The 13,058-nt window shown below is 42.6% G+C and overlaps 1 protein-coding gene across 2 annotated transcripts in view; it reads left to right on the forward strand.

Annotated features, from left to right (window-relative positions):
- The first annotated feature begins 6,497 nt into the window (after window positions 1-6,497).
- The window catches only part of EEFSEC (eukaryotic elongation factor, selenocysteine-tRNA specific), a 130,876-nt gene continuing 124,315 nt past the window's right edge, over window positions 6,498-13,058 (forward strand). The window contains exon 1 of one of the 2 annotated variants that reach the window (XM_075513971.1): window positions 6,498-6,897. In XM_075513971.1, the coding sequence (XP_075370086.1) occupies window positions 6,612-6,897 (286 nt within the window). In that variant the 5' untranslated portion in view covers window positions 6,498-6,611. The remainder of the gene's footprint in view (window positions 6,898-13,058) is intronic. The other variant, XM_075513970.1, reaches the window with a different exon arrangement.

The raw sequence follows: 13,058 nt of genomic DNA on the forward strand, positions 1-13,058 counted from the left end.
GGCTGGGGCTAAACCACGACAAACGTACGCTGTTCTTGCAGCATATGTTCCTCCTAAGCTTTGACCTACTGAAATGAGGAAAAACACTCCACCTTCTCAGCAGGTAGTTTCATGGCCTCGCAGGCCTTACCCTTGTTTCCTCAGGTCTGTGATGCTACAGCTTTTAGGCTGTCCTAGCTCCTCACTGTGGTTCAGCTGTAATTCTGCTGCACCTTTTATGTAGTGTTTGAATGCTTGAGATGGAGATCACTTGCAGTGAAATTTGAGATGGGATCTGGGAGCCTGCAGTTCCAGTGACTTCTCTTTGTTTGTAGACATTGGGATCTCTCTCCCAAAACCAGAGAGGACTCCCTTTCCATGAATATATAGTGTTTTCTGTGTTTGATTATAAAACTATGGCTGTGTCTGCAACATTCAGGGCCGATGGATTAACACGGTGTTATGCAGGACTGCTGTCTGTGAAAAGGGATGGTGTCATCTCGGTTTTGCCATGTGCTGCCAGGGAGAACTGCAAAAGCAGTCCTGTGATGGTACAAGCTAGGAGATGGCTTTTAGGAAGGATAGGAGTTACGGTTCAATTTGCAGAAGCCCAGTGAGCAATATACGTGCTATTCATTCCCTTTTTGTCTAAGAGCTTCCATTAGTTTTGTTATAAATGTCATTCAGCCGAGAAAAGACTTTGCTATTTGTTGCCTTCTTTTTCTGTTAATTGTTCTGTCAGTTTATATTTACATAATCTAGTTTAAAATTGTAATTACAATATAATTGCACACATATGTAGTTCAACACCTTTGCAAGGGTATCCTATTATACAACTGTTTAGCTAGGAATTTTTGAATCTAACAAATATAAGCTATCCTTTAAATAATTAAAAAAGCGTGTATACTCTTGGCCTCTATACATCCTCTCAGGGTCATATTAGTCACAGAATACAAATGCCTAATGCGTACTGAACTGCAGACTTTTTTTCTTTGTAAAAGAGCAAATATACAACTTTGATTTCTCTAGTGCATTAAACTGCCGCAAGTGTTGTGGGTAAGTCTGGTCAGAGTTCAAGTTTCTGCCAGTTCTGGAAGAATAATTAGCAAGTCTTCTAAGAGCTCGGAAGGCAGCGATGCTGTTAACAAGAGGTCCAGGGCTAGCAATGGGTGAAATACATAGTCTTTTGTTAACTTAGACTGAAATCTGTCCGTATGCTCCATCTTATCTTGTTTGATGTTGCAGCTAGGCCTGTTTTTGAGATTATGGTCTTTCAAAGACTATTTAATAATATTTGCTTATTTCTTTTTGGAGAAATTCAATATATAGGTGTGTAGATGGCAGAAATAGAGAATTGCTGTTAATCTTCATTATAACTTAGAGGAAGGATAGAAATGTTCCATGTATGTAAAAATCAGATATGCTATATAAGGTTCTTAGAAATACTAATTCAATTAGAGATTTTTTTTTTTTCCTGATAAAAGTGGGTGACAAACAGAGGTGTGAATTGTTTGTCTACAGCAATATGATGTCTTAAAAATAGAATTAGAGTAGAGCTTAAAACTTCAGTCTGCTAGTGACCATTGCTGTTCAGTAAATAAAATCTACTGCCATGATGAAGGTACAATTTAGTATTGACCTGCAGAAATTGTTATGAAAATGGTTCGGGTTTGTATTTGCAGCAGAAGAGGATATTTCAATGTGAAAAAGAACCAGTAAACAGTTGTTTGCTTTATAGATGTGAAGCCTCTGGCTTCTTGCTCAAGTTAGTATCACTTAACAGGGTTTACAATCATCCGTAAGCTATGAGTGGTTTGGCACATCTCATTATATTGATTGTTTTACTCATTCCATATGTTCTTTGAGCATCGTACTGAACTTGCAGTTAAAGAGGGGGAGGAGAGTACGTTTGGGTGAGAGAAAATAAACAATAATCCTTCAGACCACACAGGATTAATTGTTTATTCCCCAGAGAGAGCAGAGTACAAGCGGAACTACTGGAAAGTTTAGAATTGAACTTAAATAGCTTAAATGCTCTTTTATAATTGATGTCGGATGTGCTATGATGCATCCGTATGAGGAAACATACGGATTTAGCCTGGAGAAAAGGAGGCTGAGGGGAGACCTCATCGCTCTCTACAACTGCCTGAAAGGAGGGTGTAGAGAGGTGGGGTCGGTCTCTTCTCCCAGGTAACAAGTGATGGGAGGAGAGGAAATGGCCTCAAGTTGCGCCAGGGGAGGTTTAGACTGGATATTAGGAAATTTTTCTTCACTGAAAGGGCTGTCCAGCATTGGAACAGGCTGCCCAGGGAAGGGGTTGAGTCACATCCCTGGAGGTATTTAAAGGACGTTGGGATGAGGTGCTCAGGGACACGGTGTAGTGGTGGACTTGGTAGGGTTAGGTTAACGGTTGGACTCGATGATCTTAAAGGTCTTTTCCAACCTATACGATTCTGTGATTCTGTAATTCTGGGTAACATTGAACCTCAACCTTAATCTGATTTTTGAATAGTTAATACATCAGAGGGGGAGGGTAAAATAATTCCGTTGCGAAGCATGAGTCATCTTTCTCCTTTGTCCGTGCCACCAGATGGAACATAAGTAGGTTGTTCGACCATTCTGCCCATCTCATGTTATAGATGCTTTGAGTATAATTTAATATTTCACTAGCCAGTTAACCAGAAAAAAAACAACACCTGTCACTAACAGTCTGAACTGTTATTCCCCAGGTTTAATCAACTCATTTTACCAACGTTTCTTTTGCCCCCCTGTTTGAGGTCTCCTATTTGGCACAGACGTCATGCGATACCCGATGTGGGAGCTGGAGACTTGAGAGCTGTTTTCCTAGACTAAATGTTTGAGGTTACAGGACGTGGCCTAGTTTCACATAAGCTTTCAAATTTCAGTGGGACATGCTGAATCCTGAAACTGTCAAATAGTGTATTATTTTTGGAGTGAGAGAGAGTACGTGTGTGTGAGTGTGTGCATGACCTTTACATTTTTACCCTATCCCCAAAGTCTGACTTCCTGCCCTTTCTCCCATGAGTCCGTAAACTTTAGCAATTAAAGTGAACACTTTTTAAGGAAGAAATTCAGTATAGGAGAAAAGGGAATGGTGTATTAAGGAGAAAACAAGGAAAACAGCTAAATGCTATAAACTGCTTGCTTCATGAGGGATATAGAAAAATCTGGAGAATTTGGGATTCTTTCATTTTGCCATATTCCCCTCTCCATCTTAGTCATATCAAGACCTCTGTGTGTGTATGTGTTGTTCTGTTTTGTTTCCTGCAAAAGAAGCTGTAATGTTTTTCCTAGTCTTCATCAAAGCAATAGGAGTGATGAATCTTAACAAATGCCATCCCTTAATTTCCAAATCGGTACTTAATTCTAAAACTTTGTGAGCTAACAGAATGGACCTCTCTGAACACTGAGTAAAAGTGCTTATGTCTCTATTTATCAAACTTTTCCTCCTTGATATTGGTGATGTGAGTGTATTCATTTCACAGGTACCATGTGCACCCTGATCTTGCAAAGAGCTGCGCCTTCAAGTGACGTGTTGCAAAATCAGATCCGCAGACTAAAATCCTGGAGACAGAGGTATGTTCTGAGCGGTAACAACAAAACTGTAGACATTATGGCAAATTTATGTGTCTGGTGGCTTGTTTTTTTTTCCCCCTTCCCACTACCCAAGGACAACTGCCTTCCCTATCTAGAGAGTTGCAAGTCTTTTCTGCGTCTAAAGGAAGAAAACGAAGAGCAAACCCATGTTTCTGCCTGGCACCCCTCCTTCTTGCAGGTCACTCAGGAGTATAAGGTTACAAAAGAAATGCCACCATTTTTATGTGAGCAGTGGAATTAAATCCACTTTCCTATGGATTTTTATCTTCCTTCCTTACACCTCCTTAGCAAAAATAATTCTTTTTTTTTTTTTTTTTTTCCCCATGAGTTCTATCCAGCATCCCTCTGGTATTGTCTGGGTAAAATGCAGCTTTCTGTTTCATTGGTAAGTTAAGTTGGCAGGCCAAGCACCATGGGTCACACCTGAGCTCTTGCTGTAGCCTCTTCCACTGTGGGCCATTGAAATGGGCAGGCACCTCCTTTACCTCATTGCCAGTTTTCACAAGAGTTGTAGAAACTTTTAGACCTACTTTTGACAAAGCTTATTGAAAACGGCAGTTATTTTAGATGTTTTGGGAGGACTTCTGGATAATTCCTCTTCTGGTTAGGAATCGGGCCTTTTTCCACTTCTTCCTTCTGAACTCATCTAATAATAATTAATGCTAAAAAAATAATTAAATGGTAGGTAATATGATACGGGGATATCTGTGTGGATTATAACTGTGTAGGGCCTTTTCTTATGGGAATAGACGTATACTTTCCCTTCACTTTGCAAGCATGTATTGATATAACAGATTGAGACGTTCAGGGCAAGGAAGTGTACATGAGCCTTATGATTTAACAGGAAACTATTCAAAGCCTGGGAACTTGGTCTGAAAAGTGACATTATGCTTAATTTGGCTCCCATGACAGAGCTCCCATCAAGCTGAACTATTCTGCTCAAGAAGCCGATTAAGCAGGCTAGCTCAGTGCATTGGCAGTGCTCCTTGTGAGTTCATTTCTTTCCTTTAGGGAGATAGTTGTCTCTCAAATAGCACTGAGTGCTAGGAATGACTGCTATTTTTTTTTTCCCCTGTCACTGAGTCATTGATTCTGTCATCTTGACTTCTGTGTGTTTGGGAAGGAGGGGTAATTTGTACCCAGCTTTAAAGCTCTGCAAACTCCTTCATATTGAAAGTGTTATTTGCAACTTTCTTTGTAAGAAAGCAACTTTCTTTGTAAGAAAAAGCCTGGAGGTCAGAGTCAAAGCTTAAAAACTAAATCTGTGATGCTGACAATAACCTTAGGCAAGTCATCTTACACTTCTGGCTCATTCATTAGTTATTCAGATGTCAATGCTAAATACTATTAGCAATATATGTTACTGCATAGGGAGAGCAAAAAAGCAACAGCGCTGCTCTCAAAGAAAAAAAGTCTGTAGGATATAGTACAGGGCTAGTCTACTTGGACACGGATGGGAGGTCCATTACACAGTATTGTTTTCTTGGCTTGTAAATAGCTGTTCTCATTTGAAGTGGTACTTGGGACTATGTAGTAGTCACTATTGAAAATGCAGAGCACATGTGTTAAGCTTTATTGTGTAATGCATTTGGCCCTGTCTGCCTCCTGGGTTATCAGTAAAGCCAAGTGACTTAAACCAGGGAAATGTGCTCCTGCCCTGAGCCTCTCGAATGCCCTCAGGCCTCTCCAATGCTCATCTACCTGTTGGGGGTTTTTTTTTTGGAGTTTTTTTGGTTTTTGTTGGTTTGCAAGGAGAGCTGTTTGCCACTGTTAATAATCTTGACTATTCTTAATCCCTTAAAGGTACGATTCTTAGGAAGCATCCTACACAACATAAATATACTTTTACAGGAAAATGAGTTATGCAAACCCAGAAATTGGTGATTAAGCATAAAGAGAGCAAATGATCCAAATCTTGACCTGCTTTTTCATGTGAATTTGCAACGTCCATGCGACTTTGAAACCAAAGCTCAGCCCCATACTTCCAGCAGCACCAGGGCGGGGGTACCCTTGCAGGAAGAATGCAGGCGCGCTGTGACAGCCAGCGGGCTGAGCTAAGCCGCCCTGCAGTGACTAATTAGCGTGGGCAAGATGAGAGCAGAGTGCCGGTGCCCCAGGGACAGTCACAGTAACCCCTGCCCCAGGGGCTCTCTGCAGCCACTGCTCTGGGCTCCCTCCTCTTGCAATTAGGCCTGGCCCTGATGAGCCCCAGGCACACATCTGGGGAGGGGGCACCAGCTGTTAGGTGTGTGGCCATCAAAGGAAACGGCTTTAATGGCCTCTCCTAGGTGAGGTGGCTTTGGGGATGGGGCCTGGCAGAGGAGGAAACCCGCAAGCAGGTGCTGAGAGGTGAGTTTGGGTTGTTTGCCAGGGGCTGGGTGGTTTTCATCCCTGCAGGCCCAGCTGCTGTGTGTATAAATAGCGATGAATTGGACCAATTTTTTGCCTTTCTGGGTTGCTCTTCAGTGTGTGTGTTGTTAATGCAACACTCTTAATGCCTTGGGCCTCAGGATGAAAGGAAATGGCCTCAAGTTGTGCCAGGGGAGGTTTAGACTGGATATTAGGACATTTTTCTTCACTGCAAGGGTTATCAAGCACTGGAACAGGCTGCCCAGGGAAGGGGTTGAGTCCCCATCCCTGGAGGTATTTAAAGGACGTTTGGATGAGGTGCTCAGGGACATGGTGTAGTGGTGGGCTTGGTAGTGTTAGGTTTACAGTTGGACTCGATGATCTTAAAGGTCTTTTCCAACCTATACGATTCTGTGATTCTGTAATGTGTGTTTTGGCACGCTTTCGTGTCGTGCCTGTGGAGGTGGGTGCCCGCGCTGCGTGCGGTGGCCGCGTTTCTCTCGGCCTTCGCGTTCCTCCCAGCCGTGACCTCGGCGGGGCAGGGACGGGTTTTCCCGCCGCCCGGGGCTGAGGCGGCGGCGGCCGCGGCGCCCGGAACGGCGGCGACGGGGCCCGCGTTGCCGCAGGGGCGCTGTTGGGACGGACCGGCCGGGTGCAGCGCCGTCATGGCCGCCGGGCCCGCGGCGCCCCGCGTCCTCAACGTGAACGTGGGCGTCCTGGGCCATATCGACAGCGGGAAGACGGCGCTGGCGCGGGCGCTGAGCACCACCGGCTCCACCGCCGCCTTCGACCGGGCGCCGCAGAGCCGGGCGCGGGGCATCACGCTGGACCTGGGCTTCTCCTGCCTCCGCACCGCCCTGCCGCCGCAGCTGGGCCCGGGGCCCGGCGAGCTCCAGTTCACGCTGGTCGACTGCCCGGGACACGCCTCCCTCATCCGCACCATCATCGGCGGTAAGGGGGGGAGCGGGGGTGGCCACCCCTCCCCGCCCCGGGGCCCCGGTGGCGGAGAGGCCCCTGCCGGGGTGCTGCCGCCCCTCTCGGGGCGCCGCGGCGGGGCCGTCCCGGTGCCTCGGAGCGCCCCAGCCTTCGGCGGGGTCCCGGCTCCCGCGGTAAGGCGAGCAGGGCTGCTCCTGCCCGCTTGAGCGTACCTGTGCCGGGAGCTTCGTTTGCCTTAGTCAGGGCCCCGGGGTCTCCGGTCCCTGGCCGTGCCCACCGAGTGGAAGGCGCGGGTGGGGTGTCAGGTTTTTCACGGGTCTCGTGACCTTGTTACGCTTCGTTGTAATTGCGCCTCAAATAAAACACCAGTAGTCGTAGAAAAGCAGTTTGTAAATGTGAATTCTTTGGGTGCTCTCTGGACAGTCAGGCCTGCTCAGCTTTCTTACGCTTACTTGGGGGGAAAAAAAAAGTTTTCTTTATTGCGTACAGACACCTTGTTTGTGGTATTTAAGGGTAATATTAATTTCTATTTTCTCACTTGTTAAAGCTGTCAGAGTTTAATATTCCCTGTGGTTGAGAGCTGTGGTGTACTTGCTGGACATGCTCGTGCCGAACTTCTGTATTGGAGAGACTGGGGAGTTCTAACGTGATCATCTTATGTTTAGAAATAATTTTGTGGGTTTTAGTAACTTTCCATTTTAGTCTTTGTGGATGATATCAGAAGCTTAATCTGGTTTGCATTAGAGCTCATTTTAAATTAATTCACCTTGTTCTATGAGAAATGACACCTCCCCCTTCCATCTCTTGTGAAAAGAGTTGAGGTGGTAGGAGCTTGGCTAAGGATATAATGGAGTTGCAGCTGCAGGCTGGTTAAAGTGGTCACAGGTTGGTAATTGCAGCTACGGGGACCTCTGGAAGTTCAGTTCCTCTGCGTTTCCTCTGCTGGTGTCTCTTTAGTGTCAGCTAGGTGGTAGTTTTGCAATGTAGTATAGGTTTCTCCTCAGCTAGACTGGGCTTCAGACCAAGTGACTCTTCCTGATGTATGAATTAACCCCCTTTTGAACAGATGTGTTATTTGTAAATGGTGTTAGCAGTAACTGTGTTGTATAGTTTGTATTTCTTTTGGGTAGGGTAATAAACATTTACTTATTACTGCTGGTGAAACCGAGAAAAGTGCTCTGTACCATCAATGTGGGCTCTACACCTGCAAGGGAGGATTGGCTGTGTGCTGAACTCTAGAACCCTGTGGTCTTTTAGTATTCTTTTGTACTTTACAATCAGCTGTCATTGTAAAGTACAATCAGCTCTCATTCTTAAGTAATCGTAAGCACCTGATTATCCTTTGAAAAACAAAGTTGACTTTGGCAAATGGTAACTCTTCTTGGATGTACTGAAGAGTGACTTGTAGTTAGGCATTCCTTTCTGCCAGAAACAACTAATCTGAGTGGGGTAAACTTGGAAAAACAGCTTTTTAAAATCACTTTAACACTTAATCTGGGGTGCTTGTTTAATATATAGACTTCTTGTTGCTTCCTATTGTTTTTATGAAAAACTTCAAAGCATTTAGTCACAGCTGTCCACATTGGTTGAATAAGTTACTCAGATTTCCTCACTGCTAGGACATGCTGGGAGAAGAGAAGATGTGGGCAGTGGACTAGACTAGATGGCATGATAAGAGTTTTCTTCCCAGCAGAAATGATTCTTTACAGGTAGCAATTCAGACACGTAAGCATGTCAAACTTGCTTAGTTCCGCTTATACCAGATTATGTATCTTAGTGAAAACATTTGAGTAGTGTGACTTACTGCAATTCTATGTATTAAGAAAAAGTTGTAGAGAAAATGCAGTGTTGTGTTAATACTTAGTTTTTTCTGCTTGATAGCATATATGTATCTTGATAGTGGATGCCTTTTTTTTTTTTTACTACCAGGTTTAAAAGGTGAAACCTTGATGATAAAACCTGATCTGTGCCTGTGGGACTACTCAGGCACTTACAGTTTTAGTATGGTTTGGTGAAACTCAAACTGAAGTATAGCATATCTTGTGTAAGGGGATACATCCTTCAGTGTTTAGGTGTCAGTATTTCAATATTGCCAACTCTTCCAGCTCTTCAGAAATGGAAAGCCAGGCCTCCCAGATAATGATACTTGAAAAATTTGGATTGTTTTCATCTGCTTCCTAATCATGAGTGTTCAGGGTTCACCATTCCAAGCATTTTCTTTGCAACCAGGAATGCTACTGCTTTTTTCTCTTTGATGGAATCTGATTTCCCTGTTACTACAGATTTTCTGTAGATAAGGTTTTTAAATAAAACGTAAGTGCAAAGTACTTTATCTTCCTGTGTTTATTCTGCATTTCTGATTTCTCACACCTCTTTAAAATACTGCTTTTCTGAAATTAAGTCCTGTGGTAGCTGTAGATGTGAGTTAACCTACAGAAAAACTAGAGACAGGAGGGCTGTGGGAAAGGGAGCTGGATGTGAGGAATTGGAGGGTGGAATGACAACAGAGCGCTCTGAAGCAGCCTTCTCATATTAGTCACGCGCATGCAGCTTTTGCAGTAGAAGCTCCAGGTGTGAAAATATGTTATTGCATGCTCTTACTGTTTGAAGCTCTCTTCTTTTCATCGGAGGTGGTGTAAACTAGTTGGCTCCCCCTTGAGTGACCCCATTTTATGGAAACACTGTCATGCTATGCCAGGTAGCGCTTGACCTTGCAAATACTTCTCGCAGTCACTTGCAAGATGCTTATTTAGAGACAATACCTTAGGATTAAATGAATGCAGAATATTTGAGCAGTAACCAAACGGAATGGAAAATGGAAGTCGTATTTCATCCTGTGTGGCTACATTTTTCTTGCAAAGCTTGTCCTTGAAAACAAAACATATCAAGTGTTAAATCAAAAGGTGGTGGGTTTTTTTTACCTGCATGCTGGGAATTGGAAATGTTGCAAACAATTCCACCCAAGATGCTTTCTTAAAGCTTTAGCTGGAAGGTGATAGTCAAGGTTGGAATGGAATAAATGATAAGCACTTGACTTACTACATCATGGCTTTCACTTGTATTTAAACCATACTGGTTTATTCTTCAACAGCACTCTTGTGTGTCTGATGTGGCAGGAAGGTATTAAGCTATTGTGGATAGCTGTATGGCTTGCACTGATGTATTTCTTTGTCTTATTCTTTCGAACAGCAAGAACAGAACTCTTTATTTTAAAATAATTTTAAGGCTTTTCCTGTGCTCTAGCAGGATCTTGCCTACCTATCATGTATCAAGCAAAGCAACAAATATGTTATTTATAGCCATTCGTAGTTGACTTGCTAAACAGAGAAAACAAACCTGAATAACTGAATTTTAAGGGTCAGTTCTTTAGCTTGTCACAAACAGTAAGAAGCACCCATGTCAGCCTTATGCTTGCTTTATGCACTGAAGGAATGACCACAAAATGCAAGACTACTATTTTTATCACTACTGCTTTCTTCTATTGCTATAGATATTTAGAGTGGTATTTTGTTAAAATTTCACACCGAGATGGGGTAGTTTCTGTCACAGTCCTATGGTTTTGTGGTTTTTTTTAAGCTTCTGTTCTTTTGTTAAACTTCAGCTCTGATCTTCCACAAAGCTGATGTTAACGTCATCAAATTAGAGTTGCTTTGACATCTGTTTGCCGCAGACCTATGCATCCAGTAGGGTCTGGAATGGCTTCTCAAATGAGTTCAGCAGTAAGGGATGCCTGCAGAGAGGTTATAAGAGTTAATCTGCCAGAAGAAATTCAATCCCCATATTTCATTTTAAGACCACTTTGCGTAGCAAAGTAGTTTAACCAGTAGCAGATTTCTTACTTGCTGATGGTTAATTTCATGCCCTACAAAGGGTCAGCACACTAATACAGAAGAACATGATTACCTCATCCTTGCTTCCCCCCCCCCCCCCCCCCACAGTGAAGGGATACCGCGCTGTTTGTTTTAGGTGAGCTGTTGTCAGATGCCCTTTATCTGTTTGATTTTGAGATGGGTCCTCAAAAGAACTTCTAAAAAAAAAAAAAAAGTTGTCTTTTTTCTTTTTCCCCTTATGAAGTTCAAAGGACAGAGTGGCCTTATAGGCTTTTAATTGGAAAGCTACTGCTTGACCCTGGTTGTCTAAACCTGGGAGGGGGGGGAATTCTGACAAACTTGTAGTTTTGTAATCCTTATGCCTGTCTGAACCTTTGCCCTTTTTACTTTATAACTAGAGCTTCATTGTCACCATTTGTCCCTGCAGTTCCTTTCAAAGAAAACTGCCTTGCAAGTGTCTGTTTCCACTTTGCTGCTGTGTTCTGTTAAGGAAGGGTATTAATTCATACCTGATACATTGGAGGGGCTGAGACTTTTGAACTTGCACAAGAGCTTGGGGAGGGGGAAATGAGCATAGCAAAAGCATGTCTTGCTGATGCAAATGAGTACAATGAAAACAGTCTTGGGAGATCAAGGGAAATGTGGTCTTGCTACCAGCATTCAAATTCGGTCAGATGCAGATTATTTGTAAGATTAGCATAGCACAAAAAATAAGTTTTTATCACAGATTAGTTGTCTTGCTGAGCTTGTTGTAAGCTTTTAAGAGGATTTGTAAACTCAGGGTTACCTTTGCATTACTATCATGAAAATACACTTCTGTTGGTGTCAACTTTTGCTTGTTGACACCTTTGTGAAGATATGATAGTTCTTGTTTTTTTTTTTTTTCCATTCCAGGTGAGTGAACAAGTAGTGTTTTATAGCTGTAGAGTGTATATATGGATGACTTAAATTTATGTGGAGGCCTCTTGCTATTGAGTGCACATGTTGAAGGGAAACCTGCTCTTCTCTGGAGGAAAGAGTGCCTTGTGTCGTTCAGTGGATCCCATTCTGGTCAGAGAAGTCACTGGAGAGTCTTCTTTGGCTGCCAGCTTGAAGTGAGAATAACATAACAATGAACCTTGTTCTGGTGAAAACATATTAAAATACAACTCCCATGTAATGTAATTCATATTCACGAGCCTTTATGTAGTGGTTGATGTTATGGAAGTACTCGTGGGCCAAGAGAGTTCAACTAGCACTGATGTGAATCTTTTCTAAATGCTATTAAACTTGTTGGGTTCGTGGGGCTTGTAAATGGCTGACATTGCCTTGTATTAAAAATGCAAATAAACAAACTTTTTTTCTGTAAATGAAAACACTTTTCTCTTGAAATTGAAACAGTGTCTTTTTTTAATTCACTTAAGTCAGGTTATTTGGCTGATGCCTGATACTTGTTTGATGAATTAAAGGACTATTTGTATTGACATTTTAAAATGAAAGCCACTTTTTAAATTAAGGAGCTATGCATAAAGGAAAGGCAGCTGGTATAAAAAATATTGCTGCTCTAAAATCCCCGCTCTCCCCAGCCCCCAAAGTGCGACTTTGTCTACTGGATATTAGAGTGCACAAGAGGGCAGTGTTTGCTTACAATGTAGGATCTTAATGATAAGTACATAGGATAACAGGTCAGCGGGGATGGAGTGACCTTACTGTGAATCAAACCAGAATTAAGTGGAAGATTTGGAACACAACTGTGGCTTAATTTTCCCATTCCTAAAGAAAATACCCTCTGTGTTTTAAGGAAGGCTAGTCTTATTTCATCTACAATTTGGATAGTGCTTTTTATACCTTAAGCAATAAAAACATGTGGGGTGTTGTCTTATACATTACATGAGACGCAGGTAACACAGGTGAGATGAAACAACTGGTTTCTGGTTTTCACTGAAGCTGCACGTGAGTAATGATTCTTCATCCATGTAGAAAGGGCTGGGGTTTTTATTTCCCACTTATGGGAAAATTTACCTAGTTTAACCTGTAAAGCAATTGGCAATGTGGAAACCATGGAATTTAGTGTATGCAATTATTTTATTTCTTTTCCCATTTCCCCATGTCACTTAGTAACTGAGCAAAAGCAAGGTAGTTGTACTAAATCTGTGTTGAACCACCTCTGTGCTATATAGAGTTTGTTGTGTGAGATTGAGTAGAATGAAACTTGGTTTTGTGTGTGTGTGTACCAGTACTTTAAAATAGTGGTCTTTATGTGGAATGTTTATCTGTATTGTAACTTCAGTGGTTCTAACTTTCCATTTATTATGCATTGCTTCTCATTTCTGTGTGTATTAATGTTTTTTTGAGTGATGCGACAGT

Source organism: Mycteria americana, chromosome 11 (genome assembly GCF_035582795.1).
Source record: "Mycteria americana isolate JAX WOST 10 ecotype Jacksonville Zoo and Gardens chromosome 11, USCA_MyAme_1.0, whole genome shotgun sequence".
NCBI lineage: Eukaryota > Metazoa > Chordata > Aves > Ciconiiformes > Ciconiidae > Mycteria > Mycteria americana.